Below are 25408 nucleotides of genomic sequence, written 5' to 3' on the forward strand. Positions count from 1 at the left end.
TCTATCTCTTCAGTACATTCCCCAATCAAAGGTTTTTCAATAACATCAGTGGGGGAAGAAGTTATATCAGAAACTTCTATAGGTTTAGAGACAGTTGAGACCACAGGGGCTTTAGAAGCCTCATGGCCAGGATGTAAACAGTCTCTGATTAAATTCCATAAAGAAAAGGTGTCAACAGGGACCTTAGAAGGACCCACAACACAATAATGGCCTCATATCCATCTCCCAACATGTTCCCAACTTTCAGTATTGACTGTCCCTTCTTCAGGAAACCAGGGGCAGACTTCTTGAATGTGATGTAAAAATTTTTCTAAATGAACAATAGAGACCTTGTGGCCCTGGGCTTTAAGCATAGATTTCAAAACTTTGCTCCCTCCTTGTGCCATTAGTTTTACTCCTGACTATATGCCTTCATTCCTAAACAGAATAGGTACACACCCTAAAACACAAAGGTTCCCTCACCTGTTTCCAAGAAGTTTCTCCACACTCAGGTCCCTGTCCAGGCGCCACTTGTAGTCGAACATTACCCAAGGGGAGACAGTGGAGAAGTGAAGAAGAATCACACTTATGGGGTCAGGAGGACTGCACAGGCTGCTGACCTGTGAAGCCCCTTAGTTTATTTTAGGTTCTTTTAATAAGGCAGAAAAAATAACATATTGTACTGATTAAGCCAGTTATGTCTGGTACAAAGCTGTTTATAGAACACTTTCTGTTGCCATGGTGCTTGAAGGTTCATGGCTAACTACTTATCAGCAAAATAAGAGCATAAATCCCTCATTTACAAAGTTCCCAGGGTCCCAGGTTCAATCAAAGGTCAGACCTCAAGGGGAGGGGGGAGGGGGAGGCAGGCCAACGGGAAGCCAGCCTTGCTGGCTCGCTCCCTTAAAATAGCAAGGACTTTATCAGCTTGCTATTTAGTACACCACAGTCAGACCCACTGTCTGCTTCCATGTTAGCTTTTAACTTTAGAAAAAAGATTGTCTTCTTAAGAGACAGTTTGGTAATAATGGTCATACAAATGTGCATACACTAGGAGCAGAGGGAGAAAGCATGTAGTGTAATACTTTAGGCTTAAAATATTTAACAAGATATAAAGAGGTCAGAGTAGGACTAAGGACAGGAATCCTAATGTAAGTCACAATATTTGTTACGCTTAGTGCACGCACTCATTAACCACAGTTATGCTGGGTTCCATTAAGAAAAACTTATTAACACAGAATACTCACATGCATAAGCCCCACCTGGTGAGGGGCTGCTCTGTGCACTGTGGGCTGTTCAGCAGCAGCCCTGCCTCCAGCCACTGGATGAAGTAGCATGTCCCAACCTGCAGCTATGATGACCAAGTGTCCCCAGACATAGCCAAATGTCCCCTGACAGGAATATCAGCACTCATTTAATGGCATATAGTCAAATATTTCTAATGTATTTTTAATGCCATACTCAATATATCTATTTAAAAATTTACACCCATATTACATAAAATGTTGAAAGCTTTACTGAAAGCCTTGACACATCAGTGATATTTATAAAGGTTCACTTTATTCTCAGCATTTAATGAGACGTCCCTGCCTGCTAAGGTGTCCCTGATGTGTTGTTTCTCCCTGTGACGTCTTTCAATTTTCCATAAACTGATCTTGGTATAAGAGAGGACAGAGAGATCTCTCCCATGTGAATCTTCTCATGTACAAGGACTGAAAAGTTCACAAAGTGAATGAGCTACCATGCTCAAGTTGTGCTGTGATGCAAACACATGCCCCACATGTATGAGTCGGTACAGTAGGTATTTTATTTCTCACTTGCATAAAGTACAAATGGACAGTTTGGGGATAAAGATGAGATTTCTGCTCTCTCCAATGAATTCCCTCTGACTTTAGATCATGGTAGCCTTCACCCACCTGTAGCTAGCAAGGCAACCCTAGAATCATTCCCACTCCAGTCCCAGTGGACAGGAGAAACAAGGGAGGATCCCATGGACATTCATTGCTCCCAGGCTTGGAAGTAATGTTCATCACTTTTGTCCATATTTCTCTGAAAAGAGCTCAGTTACATGGTACCACACACAAAAGGGGAGGCAGGCTAACTCCATGATCAAGAGAAAAGAGAGTGGTCTTTGGAAAGCACACAGCCAGTCTCTGCCATGCAGGATTTCTCCCGTGTGTGAGTTCTCTGATGTGTGTTGAGGTTCGACTTCTGGGAAAAGGTTTTCCCACAGTCATTACATTCATAGGGCTTCTCCCCTGTGTGAGTTCTCTGATGCACAGTGAGAGTTGACTTATGGTAGAAACTTTTCCTACATTCTTTACATTCATATGGTTTCTCTCCTGTGTGAATTCTCTGATGTTCGTTAAGGTGTGACTTACTGTAGAAGGTTTTTCCACATTCATTACATTCATAGGGTTTCTCTCCTGTGTGAATTCTCCGATGTACAGTGAGGTATGACTTACGGCAGAAGGTTTTCCCACATTCATTACATTCATAGGGTTTCTCTCCTGTGTGAGTTCTGTGATGAACAATAAAGTCTGACTTATGGAAGAAGGTTTTCCCACATTCATTACACTCATAGCGTCTCTCTCCTGTGTGCATTTTCTGGTGTTCAGTAACGTGGGATGTACTGTAGCAGGCTTTCCCACATTCATTACATTCATGGTTTCTCTCTCTCGTGTGTATTTTCTGGTGTTCAGTGAGGTGTGACTTACTGTAGAAGATTTTCCCACATTCATTACATTCATGGTGTCTATCTCCTGTGTGAATTATGTGATGTCTAATAAGGTCTGACTTAGGAGAGAAAATTTTCTCATGGTCATTACATGCATAGGGCTTCTCTCCTGAATGTGTTTTCTGATGTACTGTAAGGACTGATTTATTAATGAATGATTTCTCACATTTGCTACATTTGTAGGATTTCTCTTCTTTTTGTACTTTCTGGTGTTCAATGAGTTGAGACTCTTTATAGAACATCTTCTCAAATACATCACATTTAAAAGTTTTCCTCCCTACCTGAGTCATCTCTTGGGCAGTGATAGCTGACTTATCACAAGCTCTCCCGTGTTCAGTATATTTACAGGAGGTCTCTCCCATATAAGCCCTCATACATGACAATAACATTGGCTCTGTGTTGAAGGCTTTCCCTTGTCCACCATATTCAAAAGGCCCAGTTAGAATCTTGCGATGCCGACCATGATGTTCAGGACATCTGAGGGATTTCCCAGTTATATTACGCACATCAGATTTCTCTTCAGTGTGCCTCTCATCATGCTTTCTAGACAGAAGCATGTTCTGACATTCGTTAAACTCCTCAGGCCTCATTCCTGAATGGTTTCCATTATTTATAATGAGATTTGAAGTGTGATTTGAGCTCAAATTAAATGTCTTTCCTAACTGAACTCTCTCTTCAGTTGACATGTTATTGCTGGTAATCACAACTTGCCACAAACGTGTACGGTGACTTTCATGGCTCCTTGCAATTAAGTCATCGATGTTGACTGTCTGGACATCTGAAATGAGAAAAAGATAACCACAGGGCCAGCGCGGTGGTGCACTCGGTAGAGTGCGGCGCTTGGGAGCACGGACCGGTCCACTCACTGGTTGAGCGCGGTGCAGGCGCAACACCAAGGGTTGTGATCCCGTTGCCAGTCGCGGTACGGGCGCAACACCGAGGGCTGCAATCCCGTTACTGGTCACGAAAAAAGACAAAAAGGAAAAAAAAAAAAGATAACCACATCTTTGAACCACATGAAAGCATATCTTATGGAAGGCCCATGTAATGGTAAAGAAGTTTCTTCCTATTCTGGTGACATAATAACTTATACAAGTCAACAATGGGTATTGGTTTTAAAGTATATGGTTTTTCCTCTTGCTGACTTAATGTAATAAATTACATTAACAGATTTTCTAATGTTAAACTGTGTTTTCCTTTGCTGCTTTAAGATTTATTCATGAAGAAATGTGTGTTTAAAACATTGACTTCTGCCTCAACTAAGTTGTTATCACCTGCCATTTTTGCTCCATTCTTTTTCTCTATTTTCTTTTTATAATAACAGTGACTGTCTAATGTTGATATATTTTCATCATTCTGCTTTGAATGTGGCAGGGTTTCTTGGATTAGCTCCTTGCAGAGTGTGGGTGAAATCGACTTGTCTGTCCCCAAGAAGGAATATGGCTTAAGATCAAAGCTTGGCACAAATGTTGGTTTAGTTCACTGTTCCCAGGGGAATGGCTATAGGAATCTGGAGGTTTTTCAAATACATAATCTATTCTTCCCCACACTAGACAAAGACAGCTAACTGCAAATTCCTAACCTTACCAGACTTTGTCTACTTCTTCGAACTGTAACAATTAGAGGAAGGTCCAGTCCACCATCCTGGCCACCCCTCACTGCTGGTCTAAAGGATTTGGTTCTGCAACCCAGGCGGTGACCACCCTCTTTGAAAGTTGTTTTCTGGCTTCTCTGGACATTGACAGCCCTGGCATTCTCCCCCTAGTTTCTGGTACACACTTATCTTCTTGATAATCTACTGCTTCTGAAGCCTTTGGTCTTCTACACTGGAATTTCAGTTGTCTCTTACCTTTATAGAAAATGGAGTCTCCTGTGCATTTTTCATTCTCTTTCTTGTTTTAGAATAATTTCCACAAAGAGAAAGAGAAAATGCTAACTTCAAACTCCACGCCCAAACAAATCTGTTTCTCCTCCCAAGCCTACAACCACCTCTTCCCACACTCATGTGCCAGGTCCTCCCATCATTTCTGATATCCTGGTACACAAGGCTCACTCCTGGAATTCTTTCTCCATTTTATCAACTACCTAGGTGGCCTCCTCTATAAGCATGATTTAAATACCACCTTTAAGCTAACAATTTCAAAATTTGTATCTCCAATAGTGATGTCCATTCTCAGATCTAGATTTTATATTCACCTCTGTGTTATGTCAAAATTGGAAAAGAGTTAACTCTAACAGAAGCTAGGCCAAAGTAAGTGCTTAATAATCCCCTAAAGCGGACTTTTCCAATCATCCTTCCTACATTATCACATCCCATTTTTCTCTCTCTCTGGCTCAGGTTAAATATTCCCTCTGGTACTTATACAACTACTCAGCATATACTATTTTGTTTCTCTCTCGACAGGATGTACACTTTTTATTAAATAGGTACATTACTCTGATCATTGCTATTATCAATACAACTATAAAATTACCACTGCTTAAAATATGCTTGACTAAGATGTGTTCAAAGAATAAGTGAATGTCTGGATAAATGTAAAGAAATAGAAAAAAACAACAGTCCACGAAAATAGAGGAAAAGAGGGCATCTGAGAGAACTGAGAAAAATAGCAAAGAAAGATGTCTAAGAAGAGGAAGGTAGGGATTAGACTTTGGGTAACTACGAAAAATATTCAGCAAAATAACACGTGGAGATATATGTGAGACAGTGCTCCTTGGAGACTATATAATGCTCAGGTTTGATGTATACAGACCAGACCTGAGGAAGAAATTGGTGAAAACAGGTCAACACGGCCCACATCTGCGGGGCTCTACTCTTCCCGGCCTACCTGCCCAGTATGCGCTGACTGACCTGGGAGGCTCTGGTTTGGGGGTTGCTCTTCTGACCATGGCTCTGCTCCTTTCTCCAGCTTGAAGATCACCTCAGGTTTAATAATGCAGTGTCCTGTTAATGAGAAATAATGTAGGACTTTGCAAACTGGTAAGCTAGATCCTTTGAAGGGTGACAAGAGCTTGGCTTCAGGAACTATGCAGGAAGTGGCCAATTTGAACCTTTCATTAGAGAAGGGGACACATTCTTCATAAAATAAAATCTTAATAAACAGCATTAAATCTTATAAATGGTTTTCATATTTACAAAAAAAAGGAAGGCATATTCCTGATGTTACTGTGGCGTTTCACTCACCCAACGACACCAGGCTGCTGTAAGTATCCAGCATCACATCCCTGTACAGGGTTCTCTGAGCATCATCCAGGTCCTGCCACTCCTCCCAGGTGAATTCTACAGCCACGTCCTCAAATGACACCAACCCCTGTAATAACACAGTTCTCCTCAACTCCACTTACCAGCCATCATTAACAAAACAGGAATCTTAGAGTTCAAACTCCTGTGTTTGTGTGTCATATGTATCTTACGTATGATGCAGGTTCCTTGAACTTCATATGGTTGGAGAAAGAAAAACCACAGGAAAAAACTCCTGTCACTGTAATAATTTACTAATTAGTAAAAATACTATTTCAAAGCTTACCTTATTGATCTACAACCTTCCTTGATGATACAGATAAAACTGAATAAAATTCTCCTCCTCCAAGGAGTTTCTAACCTGGTATGAAGACATAAGTATAAATACACACCTGGGATAATGCATTAGATGAACTAATTTAGACACAAGCTCAATGCAGACTGGGATAAAAAAAAGGAGAACAGATAGCTCTATTTTGTATTATAAGGTTGCACTTCCCTGAAAAGCCAGACATTCAGCTCTTCCACGTGCACCACATATTCTCACGAATATGAGGAAACATCAAAAGTTCAGCCGCAAGAAAACAAAGAACCCACACCACGTTCATGGAATTAACACAGCACCATGTCTGGGTGAATGATCACGTTCATGGAATAACACAGCACCATGTCTGGCTGTGAAGAGAGATGAACACGATGTTGAAGAAACTGATTTTGGAGTGATTCTGCACTTAAATATTTGCCTTAATCCAACAACAAAAAATTTTATGTGCTTATTTTTAATAACTCATAAATTAAAAGCATGTATGTAGGCATCCCCTGATTTTCTTCCTACATGCCAACAGACTGTTTACCCCAAGGTGAACTCTGCCATTTCCCAAACCACAAGGTATAAATGATGAGGTCCTGTAAGAACAGGTGAGTTAGATGACCAGATTTGCATTTTAATAGCAGAAAACTGAAAAATCAACAACTCTTCTTGGATCTGTAAGAGACAAAAGGACACAAGGCAAACTGCTGCCTCCAGGACTGGAGAGACAGACTTGAGAATACAGGGAGTCACAGCTTACAAGAGCAGAGACTCACCTGCAGAGACCACCATGGGAAGCAGTGCCGGGGCAGGAAAACCTGAATTTAACTGATGATCTGCTGGAGGGTCAGTGTGAACAACTCGGGAGAGTGCGGCGCTGGGAGCACAGCAGCGCTCCCGCCGTGGGTTCGGATCCTATATAGGGATGACCAGTGCGCTCACAGCACTCACTGGCTGAGCACGGTGCGGCTGGTCTCAAAAAGGACAAAAAAAAAAAACCCAGAAGGACCCAGTCATAAATGGGCCACCACAATACTGTGAAACTGACGTCCAGGAGCTCAACGAGATTACTACAGTAAATAGGAAAAACAAACAAAAAAAAAAACGCTCTGCTCCTGCATCCACCTGTGGGAGGGGCAAAGGCAAATAATTCTGAAATACTGCAGAGCACTCTGCTCTTCTCAGCAAGGCTGCCCTTAGGAGAAACCACTTAACCAGAGCCTAACCTGCTTTAGTATGATCAGACCCCAAATGACCTGGGTGAGGGGAAATACCCAACTTCAGCCTACTCCAGCTATCCTGTCCCACCTAAGAGAGAGGAAAAAGACAAACTGTCAAGCCCACAGTTCAAAGGCGGAGGCTTACTAAAAGAATGAGACCTGATTATGAGACTACAGAACATTTCAGCTATGGATTGTATCTCCTCAAAATTTATATGCTGAAACTTAATACCCCCTGCACTAGAATTAAGAGGTGGGGCCTTTGGGATGTCATTAGTTCATGAAGGCAGAGCCCTATTGGCTAAAGGGAGCTTCTGTGTCTCTTCTACCATGTGAGGACATGTAACAGGCACCACCTGTGAGGAATGGGCCTGTGCCAGACACCAAATCTCCTTGCACCTTGATCTTGAACTTTCCAGCCTCCAGAACCATGAGGAATACATTTGTTGTTTATAAATTATTCAGTCAATGGCATTTTGTTATAGCAACAAAAATGAACTCAGACAGCATCCCCTCCCTCCCCCCACATTACTGAATGCACACATACCGCAGTTCCTTCTACCTAGTACATCATATGTAGCTATAAAGAAGAAAACTACAAGGCATTCTAAAAGATAAAATAACACAGTTGAAGTGACACAGCAAGAATCAGAACCAGAAATGGCTAGAATGCTGGAATTATCAGACAAGTTATTTATTAAAACTCTGATCAATACGCTAAGTGCTCAAATAAATAAAGTAGACAGAATTCAAGAACAGATGAGTGATGTAAGCAGAGAGAGAAGTCCAAAGAAGGAACAAGAAAGAAATACTAGGGATCAAAGGCACTGCAAAAGAAATAAGAATGTCTTTGGTTGGCTTATTAGTAGGCTGAATATGACTGTGGAAAGAATCTCTGACCTTGAGGATATGTCAATAGAAACTTCAAAAACTGAAAAGCATAAAGAACAAAGACTGAAAAGAACAACATAATATCCAAGGACTGCGGGACAACTACAAATGTGGAACAGAGTATTGAGAAAACCAGAATAGAGTGAGAAAAAAAAGAAGAAATATTTGAAACAGTAATGTCTGAAAAATTCCACAAATTAATGTCAGACACTAAAGATACAGAAATCTCAGAGGACACCAAGCAAGATAATGCCAAAAATTCACACCTAGACATGTCATTTTCAATCTACAAGAAATCAAAGATAAACTCTGAGCATAGCCAGAGGGGGAAAAACACCTTATCTATGGAGGAACAGAGATAAGAATTACATCCAACATCTCTCTAGAAACTACATAAGCAGAAGAGAGTGGAGTAAAACATTGAGAGTGTTGTGAGAGAAAACCCACCAACCTAGAATTGTGTACCCTGTGAAGCCATCATAAAGACTTTCTCTGGCCAAAAAAAAAAAAAAACTTGGGGGAATCTGTTTCCAGTACACATGTCTTACAAGAAATGTTAAAAGAAATTCCTTAAAGATAAGGAAAATATATAGATGAGATATCTACATAAAGGAAGAACAATAAAGAAGAAATATATGGAGATAAAATGTAAACTTTTATTTTTCTTCTTCTTAATTGAACTAACACATCTAACGATTTGCACAGTAACAAATGCAAACAGTATGTAACAATGCAAACAATTATGCATGCTTATATATATGTATATACACACATATACATAAACACAAACACACATACAGATGTATTCTATAAGTCAAAACACGACAACTATCATATAAGAGACTGGAGGACAGGCAGGAGGAATTAAAATTATTTTATTATTTATAAGATAGCCACAGTACTTGTGAAGTGGTATGATGTTATTTTTAAATATACTTGAATCAGTTGTAAATGTATATTGAAAACTCAATGCCAAGCAGTAAAAAAGTAAAAAAAGGAAAAAGAAAAAAAGTTTAACTATTTTTTTAAAAAGTACAAACTGGTTGGCTCGGGCACTTAGAGTGCTGTGCTAATAACACCAAGGTGAAGAGTTCAAATCTCCCTACCAGCCAGCCGTCCCCCCCAAAAAAAAGAAGAAGAAAAAAAAAAAGGGAATCATATAAAATGCCAATTACACCCCAAAAGCTGAAAAAGAATGGAATATAAAAGTAAGAACACAGAACAAGGGAAATAAATAGAAAACAGTAACAAATATGGTACATATTAATCCAATTATGTCAATAGTCACTTTGAGTGTCAATGATCTAATTGCACCAGTTAAAAACAGAGAGTGTCAGGGTGGATCAAAATATAAGACCTAACCATAAGTTGTCTACAAGAAAACCACTTAAGATATAATGACACATATGGATTCAAACAGATAGAGAAAAACATACAATACTAACAACTAACCAAAAAAAAACAGGAGGAGCTATGTTTATTTCAGACAGAGCAAAAGTCAAAGCAAGGACAGGTATCAGGGACAAACAACAGCATTACTTCATGATACAGAGCTAACTGTCCAAGAAGACAATGAATTTATATTTTTGGTAACTGGTTGGTACAGGGAACCAAACTCTTAACCTTGGTGTTGCAAGGCTGCACTCTAACCACCTCAGCTAAGTGGCCAACCAGGACAACAATTCTTAACATGTATGTACCTAACAGATTGGCAAACTACGTGAAGCAAAAATAGATTAATCTGCCATCACAGCTGGAGACTTTCAATACCCTCTATCAGAAAAACAGCAGGCAGAAAATCAGTAAAGAAATAGTTCAACTCAAAAAGATAATTCATCTAACTGTAACTGAAACCTATAGACTTACTTCACCCAACAGCAGAATTCTTCTCAAGCTCACATGGAACAATCACCAAGACAGACCACATTCTGGGCCATAAAACACATTCTGACAAACTTAAGATAATAGAAATCATACAGTGTGTGCTCTCAGACCACAATGGAATTAAAGTAGATATCAGTAACAAAAAGGTAACTCAAAAATCCCCAAATAGAGTGAGGTTAAACAACATACTCTAAAGAATATATGGGTCAAAGAAGAATGCAAGAGAAATTTTTAAATATTTTTAACTAAATAAAAATGAAAACAAAACATCAAATTTCTGGGATACAGAAAAAGCAGTGCCTAAAAAAATTTATGGCACTGAATGTGTATATTAGAAAAGAAAGAACTAAAATCAATAATCTAAGTTTCAAACTTAGGAAACTAAAAAAAAGAAGAGTAAATTAAATCCAAAGTCAGCAGGAAAAAAAGGAACAATAAAAATTAGAGCAGAAATCAATGAAATTGAAAACAAAAAGTCAACTGAGAAAATCAATGACAAAACAAAGCTGGTTCTTTTAAAAGATCAATAAAGTTGATAAGCTTACAGCCAGGCAAACTAAGAAAAAAAAAACAGAGGACAGAAATTTCTAACATTATGAATGAAAGATGAGACATCACCACAGACCCTGTGTATACTGAAAGAATAATAAATGAGAACTATCAACAACTCTCTGTGCACACATTTGATAACCTAGATGAAATGGACCAAGTCCTCAAAAGACACAATTTACCAAACACACACACAAAAATACACTGTCTTAATAGGCCTAGATCTATGAAGGTAAATGAATAAATGATTAATAATCTTCAAATTGAAAGCACCTGACCCAGATGTGTTCACCAATGAATTTGACCACATTTAAGGAAGACATTATACCAATTCCCTACAGTCCATTTCAGAAGATGGAAGCAGACAGGGTACTTCTTAACTCATTCTAGGATAACAGCATTAACCCAATACCAAAACCAGACAATGATATTACAATAGAAAACTACAGACCATTCTCTCTTATGAACACACTAGTAAAAATCCTCAACAAAATTTTAGCAAATCGAATCCTACAATGTACAAAAAGAATTACGCATTACAGCCAAGTGGGATCCGTCCCAGGCACTCAAGGCTAGTCCCACATTTGAACATCAACAAATGTGACCCATCACACCAACAGACTGAAAAAGAAAAATCACTTGATCTTATCAATAATAGATGTAGAAAACACATTTGACAAAATCCAGCACCCATTCATAATAAAAACTCTCCATAAACTGGGAATATAGGAAAACTTCCTCTACTTGATACAGAATACCTGTACAAAAATACAGCTGACATCATACTTAATATGAGAAACTCAGAGCTTTAACACAACATTAACAACAAGGCAAGGATGGACCCTCTCACTACTCCTTTCAACATCCTACTGGAAGTACCAGCTAATGCAATAACACAAGAACATGACAAAAGCAATACAGATTGAGAAGGAACAAATAAAATGATCTTTGTTTTCAGATGTCATGATTGTCTATGCACAAAAATCTGACAAAGAAAACACAAAAAATCTCCTAGAACTAGTAAGTGACTGTGGCAAGACTGCAGGACACAAGGTTAATAGACAAAGGTTAATCACTTTTCTCTATATCAGCAATGACCAACTCAAATTTAAGATTAAAAATGTAATACTATTTACATACACTCAAGACACAAAGTACTTATATGCAAATCTAACAAAATATGTATGAGATCCCTATGAGGAAAACAATGACATCCTAATCAACAAAATCAAAGAAGAACTAAATAAATGGAGAGATGGCCCATGTTCATGGACAGGAAAACTCAGATATTTTCAATATCTGAGTTTTCCCCAACTTAATGTATAGACTCAATGAAATCCCAATCAAAATCCCAGCATGTTATTCTGTGGATACCAACAAACTAAACTGGATTCTAAAATTTATATGGAGAGGTAAAAGACCCAAAATACCCAACACAATATCGAGGAAGAACAGAGTTACAGGACTGACACTATGTGACTTCAAGACTTACTATGAAGGTACATTAATGAGACAGTGTGGTATTGGACAAAGAACAGAGAGCCCAGAAATACACCCACATAAATACAGTCATCTCGTCTTTGACACAAAAGCAAAGGCAATACAATGAATGGAGCAAAGTTACTCTTCTCAACAAATGATGCAGGGACAACTAGAAATCCACGGCAAAAACATAAATCTAGACACAGACACATAAATCATTACAAAAATGGACTCAAAATGTATCAGGCTTAAATATAAAATGCAAAACTATAAAACTCTACAAAATAACATAAGAAAAAAACCTAGATGATCCTGGGTAATATAATGACTTTTAGATATAACATCAAAGTCAAGATCCACATGAAAGAGATGACTGATGAGCTGGACTTCATTAAAATCAAAAACTTCTGCTCCGGGGCCAGCCCGTGGCTCACTCGGGAGAGTGCGGTGCTGATAACACCAAGGCCCCGGGTTCGGATCCCATATAGGGATGGCCGGTTCGCTCGCTGGCTGAGCGTGGTGCTGACAACACCAAGTCAAGGGTTAAGATCCCCTTACCGGTCATCTTTTTAAAAAAAAAAAAAAAAAAAAACTTCTGCTCTGCAAAGGACAATGTCAAAAGAGTGAGATGACAAGGCATAGATGGGGAAAATATCTGCAAAGTACATATCTGATAAAAAACACTGTTATGCAAAACATACAAAGAACGCTTAAAACTCTACAATAAGAAAATGGGCTGGCTGGTTAGCTCAGTTGGTTAGAGTGTGGTGCTGATAATACCAAGGGACAGGATTCGATCCTTGTACCGGGCAGCCACCTCAAAAAACCAAAACAATGAAACAACAACAAAAAGGAAACAACCTGATTTTAAAAACTGACCAAAGATCTTAACACATATCTTACCAAAGAAGATATACAGACAGGAAATAAACATATGAGAAGATGCTCTGTATCATATGAAATTAGGGAAACACAAATTAAAATAACAATGAGACACCACTACAAACCTAGTAGAGTGGTCAAAATGTGAAACACTGAAAACAACAAATGCCAGTGAGAATGTGAAGCAACAGAAACTCTCAGTCATGGCTCATGGAAATACAAAACCTTATAGCCACTTTAAAAGACAGTTTGGTGGTTTCTTACAAAACTAAACATACTCTTATATTAACATCCAGCAATTGTGCTCATTCGTGTTTACCCCCAAAATTTAAAAACTATTGAGAGCCTAAAAACCTATAAACAGATGTTTATGGCAACTTTATTCAAAACAGCTAAACTATGGAAGAAACCAAGATGCCCTTCAGTAAAATGGATAAACAAACTGTGGGACATACATACAATGGAATATTATTCAGTGCTAAAAAGAAATGAGCTATCAAGTCCCGAAAAGATATGGAGGAAACTTAAATGCATAGTACTGATTGAAAGAAACCAGTATGAATAAGCTACTTACTGTATGAAGGCAAACATATAACAATTTGAAAAAGGCAAAACTATGCAGACAGTAAAAAGATCACTGGTTTGCAGTGTTGGGGGGATGGGAAGAAATGAATAGGAGGAGCACAGGATTTGTAGGGCAGGGAAAGTACTCCGTATAGTTCCATAATGCTAAATACATATCATTACACATTTGTCCAAACCCATAGAAAGTACAACACCAAGAGTGAACCCTATTGTAAACTACAGACTTTGGACAACTACAATGTGTCAATATTGGTTCAACAATTGTAACACTCTGGTAGAGCATGTTGAAAATGAAGGAGGGTCTGCATAGGAGGAGTCTTCAAGGTTCATGGAAAGATTCCTGTTACTTTTGCATTCTATTTTCCTGTGAACTTTTTGAAATACCCTCCTATGCAGAGGTAGGAGGTGTGCAGAAAATCTATACACCTTTCTATCAATTCTGCTGTGATACTAAAACTGCTCTAACAAAATACTGTAGGTTTAAAAAAAAAACCCCGACCACCTAAAAACTTGTTTGAAATAAAAATTAAATCAATATTAAAAGACCTTCATATCTGTAATAAAAACTCTCAATAAAAATGAGTGGAAACAGAAAATGTGAACTATCCATGCAATGGAATATTCTTCAGCCTTAAGAAAGAAGGAAATCCTGCCATATGGAACAACATGCATGTAACTGGAGGACATTGTGCTAAGTGAAATAAGCCAGACAAGCATCAGGACTTCTGTGCATCAAAGGTTGCAATCAACAGAGTAAAAAGGAAACCTACAAAATGAAATAAAATAGTTACAAAACATATATCTCCTAAGAAGTTAACATCCAGAATACATAAAGAACTCCTACAACTCAACAACAAAAATCAAATGACTTGATTTAAAAATGGGCAAAGGACTTGAATAGACATAAAGAACTCCTACAACTCAACAACAAAAATCAAATGACTTGATTTAAAAATGGGCAAAGGACTTGAATAGACATTTCTCCAAAAATGATACATAAATGGTGAACCAGAATATGAAAAGATGCTTAACATCACTGATCCTTAGAGAAATGCAAATCAAAACCACAATCAGATATCACTTACACCCAATAGAAAATAACAAATGTTGAAAAAAAAGGAACGCTTGTACACTGTTGGTAGAAATATGAAAATATGAAAAATACTAATGTCTCCTCAAAAAATCAAAAATAGAACTACCATATAATCCAGCAATACAATTTCCATGTATATATCCAAAATAATTGATATCAGGGTCTCAAAATATTTGCACATGCGTGTTCGAAGCAGCATTATTCACTCAGACAAGGTGGGAAGCAACCCAAACATCCATCCACAAATGAATAGACAAAATGTGGTATATGAGTATACATACAAAGGAAGATTATTCAGACTTAAAAAGAAGGGAAATCGTGATATATGATGCAACATGGAACCTGGAGGACATTATGCAAAGTGAAATAAGCCACTCACGAAATGACAAAATTTGTGTGGTCCCAATTTTATCAATCAAATTTTCAGAAGCATAAAATAGAAAGGTGATTGCCAGGGGCTGGGAGGAGGGGGGGAATTGAGACTTGAAAGAGTACAAAGTTTTCGTTTCCCAAGATTAAAAAGTCCTGGATATCTGCTGCACAAAGTTAAGTATATCTGGATATCTGGATATCTGGATATACTTAATGCATTTTCTACCAAAAAGGATGTTGAAAAGGATAAATTATAAGTCACCCTTAAATTCTATTCCTGTGTCCTGGTGAACAGCTAACTGAAATGCAAGACATTTCAGACCAATGCCCTATGAAAGTTCAGTTAGAGGGCCGGCCCATGGCTCACTTCGGAGAGTATGGTGCTGATAACACCAAGGCCACAGGTTCAGATCCCTATATAGGGATGGCTGGTTAGCTCACTTGGGAGACCGTGGTGCTGACAACACCAAGTCAAGGGTTAAGATTCCCTTATCGGTCATCTTTTAAAACAAAAAAGAAAAAGAAAAGAAAGTTCATTTAGGACCAGGAAAGGAAGCCAAAAACAGAGTTTTTCTGTCCTTGGCCTCTAAGAATTAGAGAGCAACATATGGAGGCAGACCCATTGATCCCAAAAATCCAATTAGACTAGAGGCTTATGGAAAACAGCGAATGTCTGAGAGATATGTAGTCACCATTAGGAGCCAGGACCCCAAGTCCAGATAGGAAAGCAGTTTTAATGTTTCACTCAATAAACCAGCCTGGCTAGGAGTCAAGACAGACATGCCTCCTGCCAAAAAGGGCTCCCTACGAAATAGTGTTACACAGATAGTTCCAAGGGATTATCACTGAGCCATGGTGTGTGTATCTGAAATTATCTTAGTATTTACTAAAACTTGCTTGAATATAAACTCCGTGAGGGCTGGGATCTCATCTGGTCTTTTAACTATTGCATCCCCACTGCCTAGATCTGTGTCTAGCACATAGTGGGAGCTCAGCATATATGTTTTTTAATAAATAGGGTTCAAGGAACTAAAAAACAAAACACAAATAAAAACAATAGAATCGCTGGATAGCAATAAAACCATTTTTCATCACATTTTTCCCAGCAAAACATTTTAAAAAATGACTCTATAGAAAGATCAAACCCAGCGTTTGTGTTAAAAAAGATAAAAGAACAAAAATGTTTTCAGCATCCTAGGGGCCTTAGGGTGTGACATGTAGATAATGCCTGGTAAGCAATAGGGCTTGTAAGGCTGTTATCCCAGAGCAGCCCTGGACAGACGGGAGGCTAGAGAACAAAGGGACTGTCTCAGAGAGTGTGGGGGTCTGTTTGGTCTATTGGAGTTTAGCACACAGTAAGCTCACATTTTATAAAGAAATGATTACACTGAATCACTTGTTGTACCAACAGGCTAGGGTCAGAAAAAAAACACAAAGAAGGAATTAAAACCCCAACTTACTATAAGCAAGAAATATGCAGAAAAGCTGGACAACCACCAACTCATGCATTTAAAAAGCGTAATGTTGACACAGAACGGTGAAGGCACAAAAAGCAGGGTGAAGAGGCATGGGGCGTCTTTCTCATGGACAAGGACTAGACCCAAATCAAAGAACTGCAGCAGGTGCCTGATGGGAATAAGTGACTGGTCAGACCAGTGCCTGCACATGCCTCCCCTCCCCCCAAACCTGTCTGAAGGGAAGTGACCACATGTTCATGCCAGTCTCCTCACTTGTGCTGGCTGTGTTTGGAGGGGCAGGTGACAGGCCACTGGACCTGATTCAGTTAGGCTTTCAGCCAGTTCCATAACAGCTAAAGATTCCTGGGGTTCTTAAAAGGGGTAAAGTATATTTTGCACCTGAGAGAAATGCAAATAATTTGTGGCCAGAGGTCAAACTGTGGTTTATTAAAGATTTCTGAAAATTCTTATTATTCCTCTGATTGAGAGATGGAATCAATTAGCCCTCCTCTTGAATCAGGGCTGATCTTAGTGATGTGCTTGAATAAGAGAATGTAGTGGAAGAAATGCTCTGGGGGACTCCTGAGGGGAGATCAGAAGCCTCGCAGCTATTGCCTGTATGTCTTAGACCCTTGCTCTGAGAGAAGCCAGACAAACCTGACTACCCTGAGATGCCAGACTGTGAAGAAGTACAACCTGGCCACAAAGAGAGGGCTGATTGCCTGCCCAATGTCCCAGCCACTGGTGTCCTTCCAGCAGAGACCAGAGACATCATGCAGCAGCCAACCCACACTGCTCTGTCCAGTTCACTGACCCACAATATTGTGACATGTGATAAGAAGCAATTCCTGTTTTAAGCAACTGTTACCGTACATTGTTACACAACAGATAACTGGAACGCTGAAAAAGTCATTAGCGAACGCAAGAAGTACCTCCACTTTAAACGTGGAGTGTGCAGATTTAAATTGAGTATCAGCTTCAAAACAAATGAATACAGCACTTTCATGTTTCATGTTAGACCTCAAACTATAATTCTGAATTTAAAATGTTCAGGTAATTAGGTTGTTGCTTTTTGGGGGGTTTTGATTTTTTTTGGCAGCTAGGCAGTAACTTTTGGTTCTTAATCAACTATTAGCTACAGTTCTTGTCCATAACATACCTATGACTGATGCGCACACCCATTTTTCCTTACTTATTTTTTAAGTGGTTACGTGAAATAGAATTAAATACAACCTGTAAGAGTTTGAAAACACGACAGGTCTTCTTGAACTACAAACATACAATTGTATATGAATAAAAACTAAAGATAGAATCAATGATGTACATTTACATAAGCAAAAGGTACACATCATAAACATCTGTGCTTCTTATTTCTATTCTTTTTATTGACAATTGTTAAAACATGTTGCACTAACTCTTGTGGACTCCTAAGGATGTCACAGGTGCTGTCTACAAGCACAGTTCACCAGGCATTGAACCTCACCTCCAGCAAACATGTCCTTCAGATTTTACCAAAAGTGACATTCCTAATGTAACAAAGGTACCATGTCTGAGAGCGCCAACAGCTCCTCCCCCTATCCTGACACTGCATGCAGACATGAGAATAAAATGTAAAGAACAAACAGAAGTAGCAGGACTTGACATCAGAGGAGATTAGACCTAAGAGAGAGGGAGCACAGGAGAAATCTAATTTTAGTGCACTGGGTCACTGGCTGGATGGCAGTGATACCATATGTAAGGGAAGAGAGGAGGATATGGTTTTCATTTTGGAATTTTCAGCCTCAGGTGCCTTCTGGATAGTTACAAAGAAGCTTTTGATAGGGAGTTAAACTTATGGCCAAAAGTCTGGGAAAGGGGTACAAGCTGGAGAGAAACAGTTAGAACCACCAAACCACAGAGGGCTGAATGGGTCAAGGAGAACTGCAGAGTGAGACAAGTGGGGAACAGGATAGAGCACTTGGATGAGCTAAGCTAAGGAGAAGAAAGTCAAAGAATTCAGGGAGAAAGAGAATGCACCATCAGTGAGGTCATAATGGAAGCAACACTGAAGAATGCACAGGAGAGGATTATGAACAGTAGTTTCTAATATGACAGAAGACTCCAGTGAAGCTCATTTGACTATAATCTAGGTCATCGGTGAGCTTTAGAGAAAATAAACTAAGATGACACTGAGTGGGACAAAGTGCAAATGTACAGTGGGAACAACTGCCATAAACTATAACTCTGGGGCCAGCCCCGTGGCTCACTCGGGAGAGTGCGGTGCTGATAGCGCCGAGGCAGTGGGTTCGGATCCTATATAGGGATGGGCAGTGCGCTCACTGGCTGAGCGTGGTGCAGACGACACCAAGCCAAGGGTTGCAATTCCCTTACCGGTCAGGAAAAAAAAAACCCAAAAACTATAACTCTGAACATTGTGCTGCATAACCTGCATGTACTGATGAAGTGAGAAAAGCGTGTGCAGATTCCCAGGTGAGGCACATGTAAAAAAGAAAAAAAAAATGTATGGAGAGGTATTTAAGCACCTGTGGTGGACTCAATCGTCCAGATATTCCAGGTTTTATCCATGAATCCAGTATGTCCGCCTTCCACAAGCTGTCCAGCACCACCCTATTTTAGCAACTCCACAAAAACCTTACATGAGGTGTGCTTTAGCAGTAGGTTACCATTTCCACTGCTTAATGCTAAAAGTGCTTATCTCCAAGTTGGTACTGAAAAACTTTCCACTACATCATCTATGTGACCAGTGAAGACAGTGTTCCAGCAAGTCTTCATGTCCCATGAGAATTTTGTATGCTCTCTTCTTAGGTTCCATTCAAATCATGTAACAAATGAGACTGTCTTTTTGTAATGATGTGAGAAAGATCAGGGACAAATCTGCACTAAACTTAGAGATTTTAACTTCTAGAATCTGCTTCTATCAACGTTCCAACTTGATCTTATTTACGTTCGTTTAGTTCAAGCCCAGATTTTCTTATTTCTACTTTCCCATTTTAATTGACAGACCCCATAAAGCTAACAAAATGAAATGTAAAACAAAGTGAGGAACAACTAAGCAACAACTCACCAGAGATTTGTCCATTTTCTGTTGCTCTTGGAAGCGCATGGAGCACGTTGGCAGCACAGCTAGGAGAGAAGGGGAATGGAGTAGATTAAGGAGAGAACTGGTGTGGCTTGGTGCCAGATTCTCCTGCCCAAAATCCCCTACACATGAGCTGAAAAAGACAATAGAAAAAAGAAAAGCCTCCTTATGGGAGAATATCCCTTTACACGTCAGTAAGGGGCAACAAAGACCCCATGAAAGATGCATCTACAAGCACAATAATTGGTAGATATGAGACATGATGTAGCAACAATTAACTTTACTTAAGGATATAGTTTAATAACTTAAACCATATAAAGTAACATTATGTCTTCACTTAAATTAACATTACAGAAATATACTTGAGCTGTATTAACTATCTTCCTATTCATAATCCACACAGGACTCCATATGAGTGTCTCCACTACAACTCATCTTACTTTTATATACCTAAACATCATGCAAGTATGCACGTTGCAACCCAACATTTTTAGTCCATGTGATGGAGTTTGGATGTGTTGTCTCCTCCAAAACTCATGTGGAAATTTGATCTCCAATGTGACAGTGTTGGAAACTGATTGATTCATGGGGGTGGATCCCTCATGAATAGATTAATGCTCTCCCTGGGGGAGGGGGGATTAATGAGTGAGTTCTCACTCTATTAGTTCCTGCAAGAGCTCGTTGCTTTAAAAGACCCTGGCACCTTCTCTCTCTCTCTTGCTTCCTCTCGCCATGTGATCTGCTCGTACTGACCAGCAGCCTGCCACTTTCCACCATGAGTAGAAGCAGCCTGAGGCCCATGCCAGACGCAGCTGTCCCAGAATCATAAGCCAAATAAACTGCTCTTCTTTATAAGTTATCCAGTCTCAGGTATTTCTGTTATAGCAACACAAAACGGACTAATATAGAACATTGGTACCAGGAGTGGGGTATTGCTATACAGATACATGAAAATGTGGATGCAGCTTTGGAACTGGGTAACGGGCAAAGGTTGGAGGAGTTTCGAGGACTCAGAAGAGAAAAAGACGAGGGAAATTCGGAATGTCTTAGAGACTTATGTGGTGGCGAGCAGAATGCTGATTGAAATGTGGACAGTAAAGGCCATGTGGATGATGAGGTCTCAGATAGAAATGAGGGACTTATTGGGAATTGGACAAAAAAGTAACCCTTGCTACACCATAGCAAGAAGCCTGGCTGCACTGTGTCCATGTGCTTGGACTTTGTGGAAGTTGGAACTTAAGAGTTGTAAACCAGAGCATTTGACCAAAGAAATTTCTAAGCAGCAAAGCATTAAGGACGCTGCATGGCTACTTCTAACAGTCTACTCTGAGTTATGGCAGCAAAGGCATAACATAAAGGCAGAATTTAAAAGGGAAGCAGAGCGTAAAGTTTTGGAAAATTTGCAGCCTGGCCATGTGGTAGAGAAGTGGAGAGCAGGAGAAAAACGCAAGGGTGAAGCTGATAAACTGTTTGCTAAGGACACTATCTTGGTGGTGAGGCAGCCAAATGCTAAGAACCAGGACAATGGAAAAAATGCCCTAAAGGCATTTGAGAACTCCAGAAGGGTGCCCCACCCATCACAGCCCCTAAGGCAAAGAAGGACTGAGTTATCCTGGAGGACAGACCTGGAGTGCAGCTGCCCTAGGGATCATGCTCCCTGAATCCCAACTGCTCCCACTGGAGCAGCCCTGGAGAGTAGAGGCCTGAAACCTAGGTGGTGTCGTTAAGTCTGCAGGCCAGCAAGACATGTGAGCAGTGGAGGTGTGGCAGCCTCCACCCAGATTCCAGAGGATGTATGGAAAAGCCTGGGGCCACTACAGAGGACATCTACTAGACCAATGCCAAGCAGGAAAGTAGGGTCAGAGCCCCCAGAGAGAGCCCCCACCAGGGAAATGTTTAGTAAAGCCAATGTAGCAGGGCTGCCACCAGGACCCCAGAACTTCAAGGCCACTGGTAACATGCAACGCAGGCCTGGAAAAGCCACAGGCACCAGCATGGCCCACTGGGCTGTGCCTGCCAGAGCTGTGGGAACAAGGCTGCCTGATGCTTTGGGGGCCCAGATGCCCAATTGTACCCAGGATGCAAGACTTGGAGTCAAAGAACATTATTTTGGAGCTTTAAGACATAATGTCTGCTTTGCTGGGTTTCAGACTTATTTGGGGCCTTTTCTCCTTTCTTCTGGCCCATTCCTCCCTTTTGAAATGGAAATGTATACGCAATGTCTGTTCCACCATTGTATCTTGGCAGTACATAAATTTGGTTTAGTTTTTCAAGTTCACAGCTGGAAAGACTTTTGCTTTTGGTCTCAGATGAGACTTTGGACTTAGGACTTTTAAGTTGGTGCTGGAGCAAGCTAACACTTTTGGGACTCTTGGGATAGAATGATTGTATTTTGTATATGAGAGGAACATGAGTTTTGGGGGGCCAGGGGCAGAGTGATGGAGTTTGGATGTGTTGTCCCCTCCAAAACTCATGTGGAAATTTGATCTCCAATGTGTCAGTGTTGGAAACTGATTGATTCATGGGGGCGGATCCCTCATGAATGGATTAATGCTCTCCCTGGGGGAGGGGGGATTAATGAGTGAGTTCTCACTCTATTAGTTCCCGCGAAAGCTCATTGCTTAAAAGACCCTGGCACCTTCTCTCTCTCTCTCTCTCTCTCTCGCTTCCTGTCGCCATGTGATCTGCTTGTACTCACTCGCTGCCTGCCACTTTCTGCCACGAGTAGAAGCAGCCTGAGGCCCATGCCAGACACAGCTGTCCCACAATCATAAGCCAAGTAAACCTCTCTTCTTTATAAGTTACCCAGTCTCAGGTATTTCTGTTATAGCAACACAAAATGGACTAATACACCATGGTTATATAGAAAAAAAGGTACATAATTTGTATTTCTTGTGGTACACTGTTCATGTGGTAATGTTTCCCAGAGACAGGTCTTCCTGTGTCCAAGCCCTCATATAGTATGCCCTGATAATGAACTGGGCTTTACCATTTGATTTGAAATGTGATGTGAATATAGGTTCAAAAACTACTTGCCAATACTGCTTGTCTTCTTGGACACAGTCATAGTGTGAAGAAGCCTGGTGCTACTCTGTTGGAGACACAGGGCCTAGCCAAGATTCAGCACAAATCACCAGGCACACAAGTGAAGTCATCTTAAACCAACCAGCCTCAGTCAAAGCACCAGGTGACAAACGCCTCATCTGTGATCCAGGCAACACTAGCACAGGAACTGTCCAGCTGAGTGCACCATAAAATGCTGATCCACAGGACTTCAAGCAGATAAAATGGTTGGTATTTTTTAAGCCAGTAAGTTTTGGTAGGTTCTTTATGCAGGAGATGCAAACTGACATATCTAAGCCACCAGAACACAATATAGTTTTAACAACATTAGTGGAGAAGAAAGTCTTCAATTACTTGTCAAATACAATCAATACAACTCCACCTACAAGTTTTGAAAATCACAAGGAATGTAACTGGATGAGTTACAGTGAGCTTCCTGTCACTAAGAGATGCCATGTGAATCATAAAAAGCAATTGTGGGGCCGGCCCATGGCTCACTTGGGAGAATGTGGTGCTGATGACACCAAGGCCACGGGTTCGGATCCCTGTATAGGGATGGCTGGTTGGCTCACTTGAGAGAGCGTGGTGCTGACAACACCAAGTCAAGGGTTAAGATCCCCTTACCAGTCATCTTTTGAAAAAAATAAAAATAAATAAATAAAAAGCAATTGTGTGCACTTCAGTAAACTATGCTTTAGCCTTCCCCCCCCCCCCGCATAAAAAGTCTGCTTACTTAAAAAGAACACAAGACATAAAGTGTTACTTAAAAGTGAGCACTGTACTGCACATTATTTACATTTTAACAAATTGCTTCGTAGTGGCAATGTGATGCAGTCTAACCTTCTCAGTTTATGGGTTTTTTTTGTTTTGTTTTGTTTTTTGGTGCTGACCAGTATAGGGATCCGATCCCTCAACCTTCGTTTTAGCAACACCACCCTCTAACCTTCTGAGCTAACCAGTAATGTAAAATAAGGTACCACCATTTTCCTGCAGAATTTGGTTTCAACATCAGATTACTGCCAGTAACTGGGAAACACCTGTGTTATTGCTATCTTTTGAGGTCACATAATCCACAGCAAGTGTTTGGGATAAAAAAGAACAGGGTTGTTAAAGGCAAGGTAAGTTCAAGCACCGTTTGTTCTAAGTTGATTTCAGTGTCCCAAAAATAATCTCAAAAGAAAACACACACTTGTTTTGATGTAAGTATGGAAAAATGGATAACGTTAGTGGAAACAGCCAAAGAATCAGGATGCCTAACATCTACAAATCATGTGACCTTGGGCAAGCCACGTCTTGTCACATCCAATTTTTGTTACTCTTTCTTACAAGATAGAAGTACCTTGGCAAACCCTTCCTGAACTACCAGGAAGAACTATGAGAAAAATGGAAGCGTCAGTATATCTCTAGATGCCAAATTTAGCGATACGCTGGGTTTGAGGGAACTCAGACACTGGAAACTGTGCGAAGATTAAAGGAATGGGAGTGTGTTTAGCGAGCACTGCAGGTAGATCCTCTCGGGTATGACAGGTTGTTCCTCCACCCCAGACCAGGCCTTCAAGCCTCTTCAAATAAGTAACTTTTCCCAGGTCCTTGCCTAGCCTTCTCAGCCAAACTCACCTGTCCCTTCTGAAAGTTGGTCCAAACCTTCCAATACCACCCAGTCTCTGACAGGTATTGAATGAGGTATTATCGACCAACTCTTGTGCACTCTGCGCACTAGGATCAACAATGGCTTGGGTTGTGCAAAAGCTAGAATAGTCACTTTTCTGAGGCTCTCTGGCCTCTTCTCTGAAGAGCTACAGAGAGGGTTCAGGCCAGAAGGCTGTTCTTTCAAGTGGGATTCCTATTCACAGGGCGCACTCCGTCAAACTCTGTAACCCCCACTTCACTCCAAAGAACCCGGACCATCACCCAGTATCCCCATCTCCCTCCTAGAACTCAGTGTCCCTAGAAACTAGTACGGGTGAAAACTTCCGTAAGCGCAAGCCAGGGGTGCTAAGCAGGCTACACGATGCAGGAGGGGACCAGAAACCACACAGCACAAATGCACAGGAAACCTGGGGCATCGCACGAGCACTGCTGACGCGCTCACCTAACACAAGGGTCAGCTGGCAGAGCTGGAACGTGACCTCCCGCGCTCGCGCCGTCTGCAGGACCCCCTTTCCGTTCCCGGGGCGCCTGGAACCGGTTCCCGCATACGCGGAGCGCGCGCCCGGCCTCCACGCAGCGCCGTTCTCTGGCACAGCAGCCGGCGGACGCGCAGCCCGAGCCGCCCCTTCCCCAGCCCAGCCCGGCCCCGCCGAGTGCCGGGGCGCCCGCCCCGCTCCCCAGGGCCCCCAGGCCTGCGGGGCTCCGCTCTCAGCCCCGCACCACCTTCGGGACGCAGAGTCCAAGTTCCGAGACCGAGGAGCAGCCCGTGACAGGAACAACCGCCTGTCGCTGCGGGGAATATGGCGGCGGCGGATGGAGCCACGCATGCGCAAGAGGCGCCCGTGACAGCTCTTCCGGCTGCGCTGTGCTGGTGACGTCACTGGGGTCGCGACGGCATTTCCCGCAAGCCTCTGCGGCGCTCCCTTAGTAACCT

At 40.9% G+C, this 25408-nt stretch overlaps 1 protein-coding gene across 1 annotated transcript; it reads right to left on the bottom strand.

Moving 5' to 3' along the window:
- Nucleotides 1-568: 568 nt before the first annotated feature.
- On the bottom strand, nucleotides 569-25301 carry LOC103600237 (zinc finger protein 717-like). Its single transcript, XM_008584483.1, has 5 exons — nucleotides 24917-25301; nucleotides 19747-19805; nucleotides 5901-6027; nucleotides 5568-5660; nucleotides 569-3494 (listed from the first exon to the last, which is right to left on the bottom strand). The coding sequence occupies exons 1-5, from the start codon at nucleotides 25299-25301 to the stop codon at nucleotides 2089-2091; spliced, it is 2070 nt and encodes a 689-aa protein (XP_008582705.1). The 3' UTR covers nucleotides 569-2088.
- Nucleotides 25302-25408: the final 107 nt, after the last annotated feature.

Source organism: Galeopterus variegatus, unplaced genomic scaffold, assembly GCF_000696425.1.
Source record: "Galeopterus variegatus unplaced genomic scaffold, G_variegatus-3.0.2 Scaffold3273, whole genome shotgun sequence".
Classification (NCBI taxonomy): domain Eukaryota; kingdom Metazoa; phylum Chordata; class Mammalia; order Dermoptera; family Cynocephalidae; genus Galeopterus; species Galeopterus variegatus.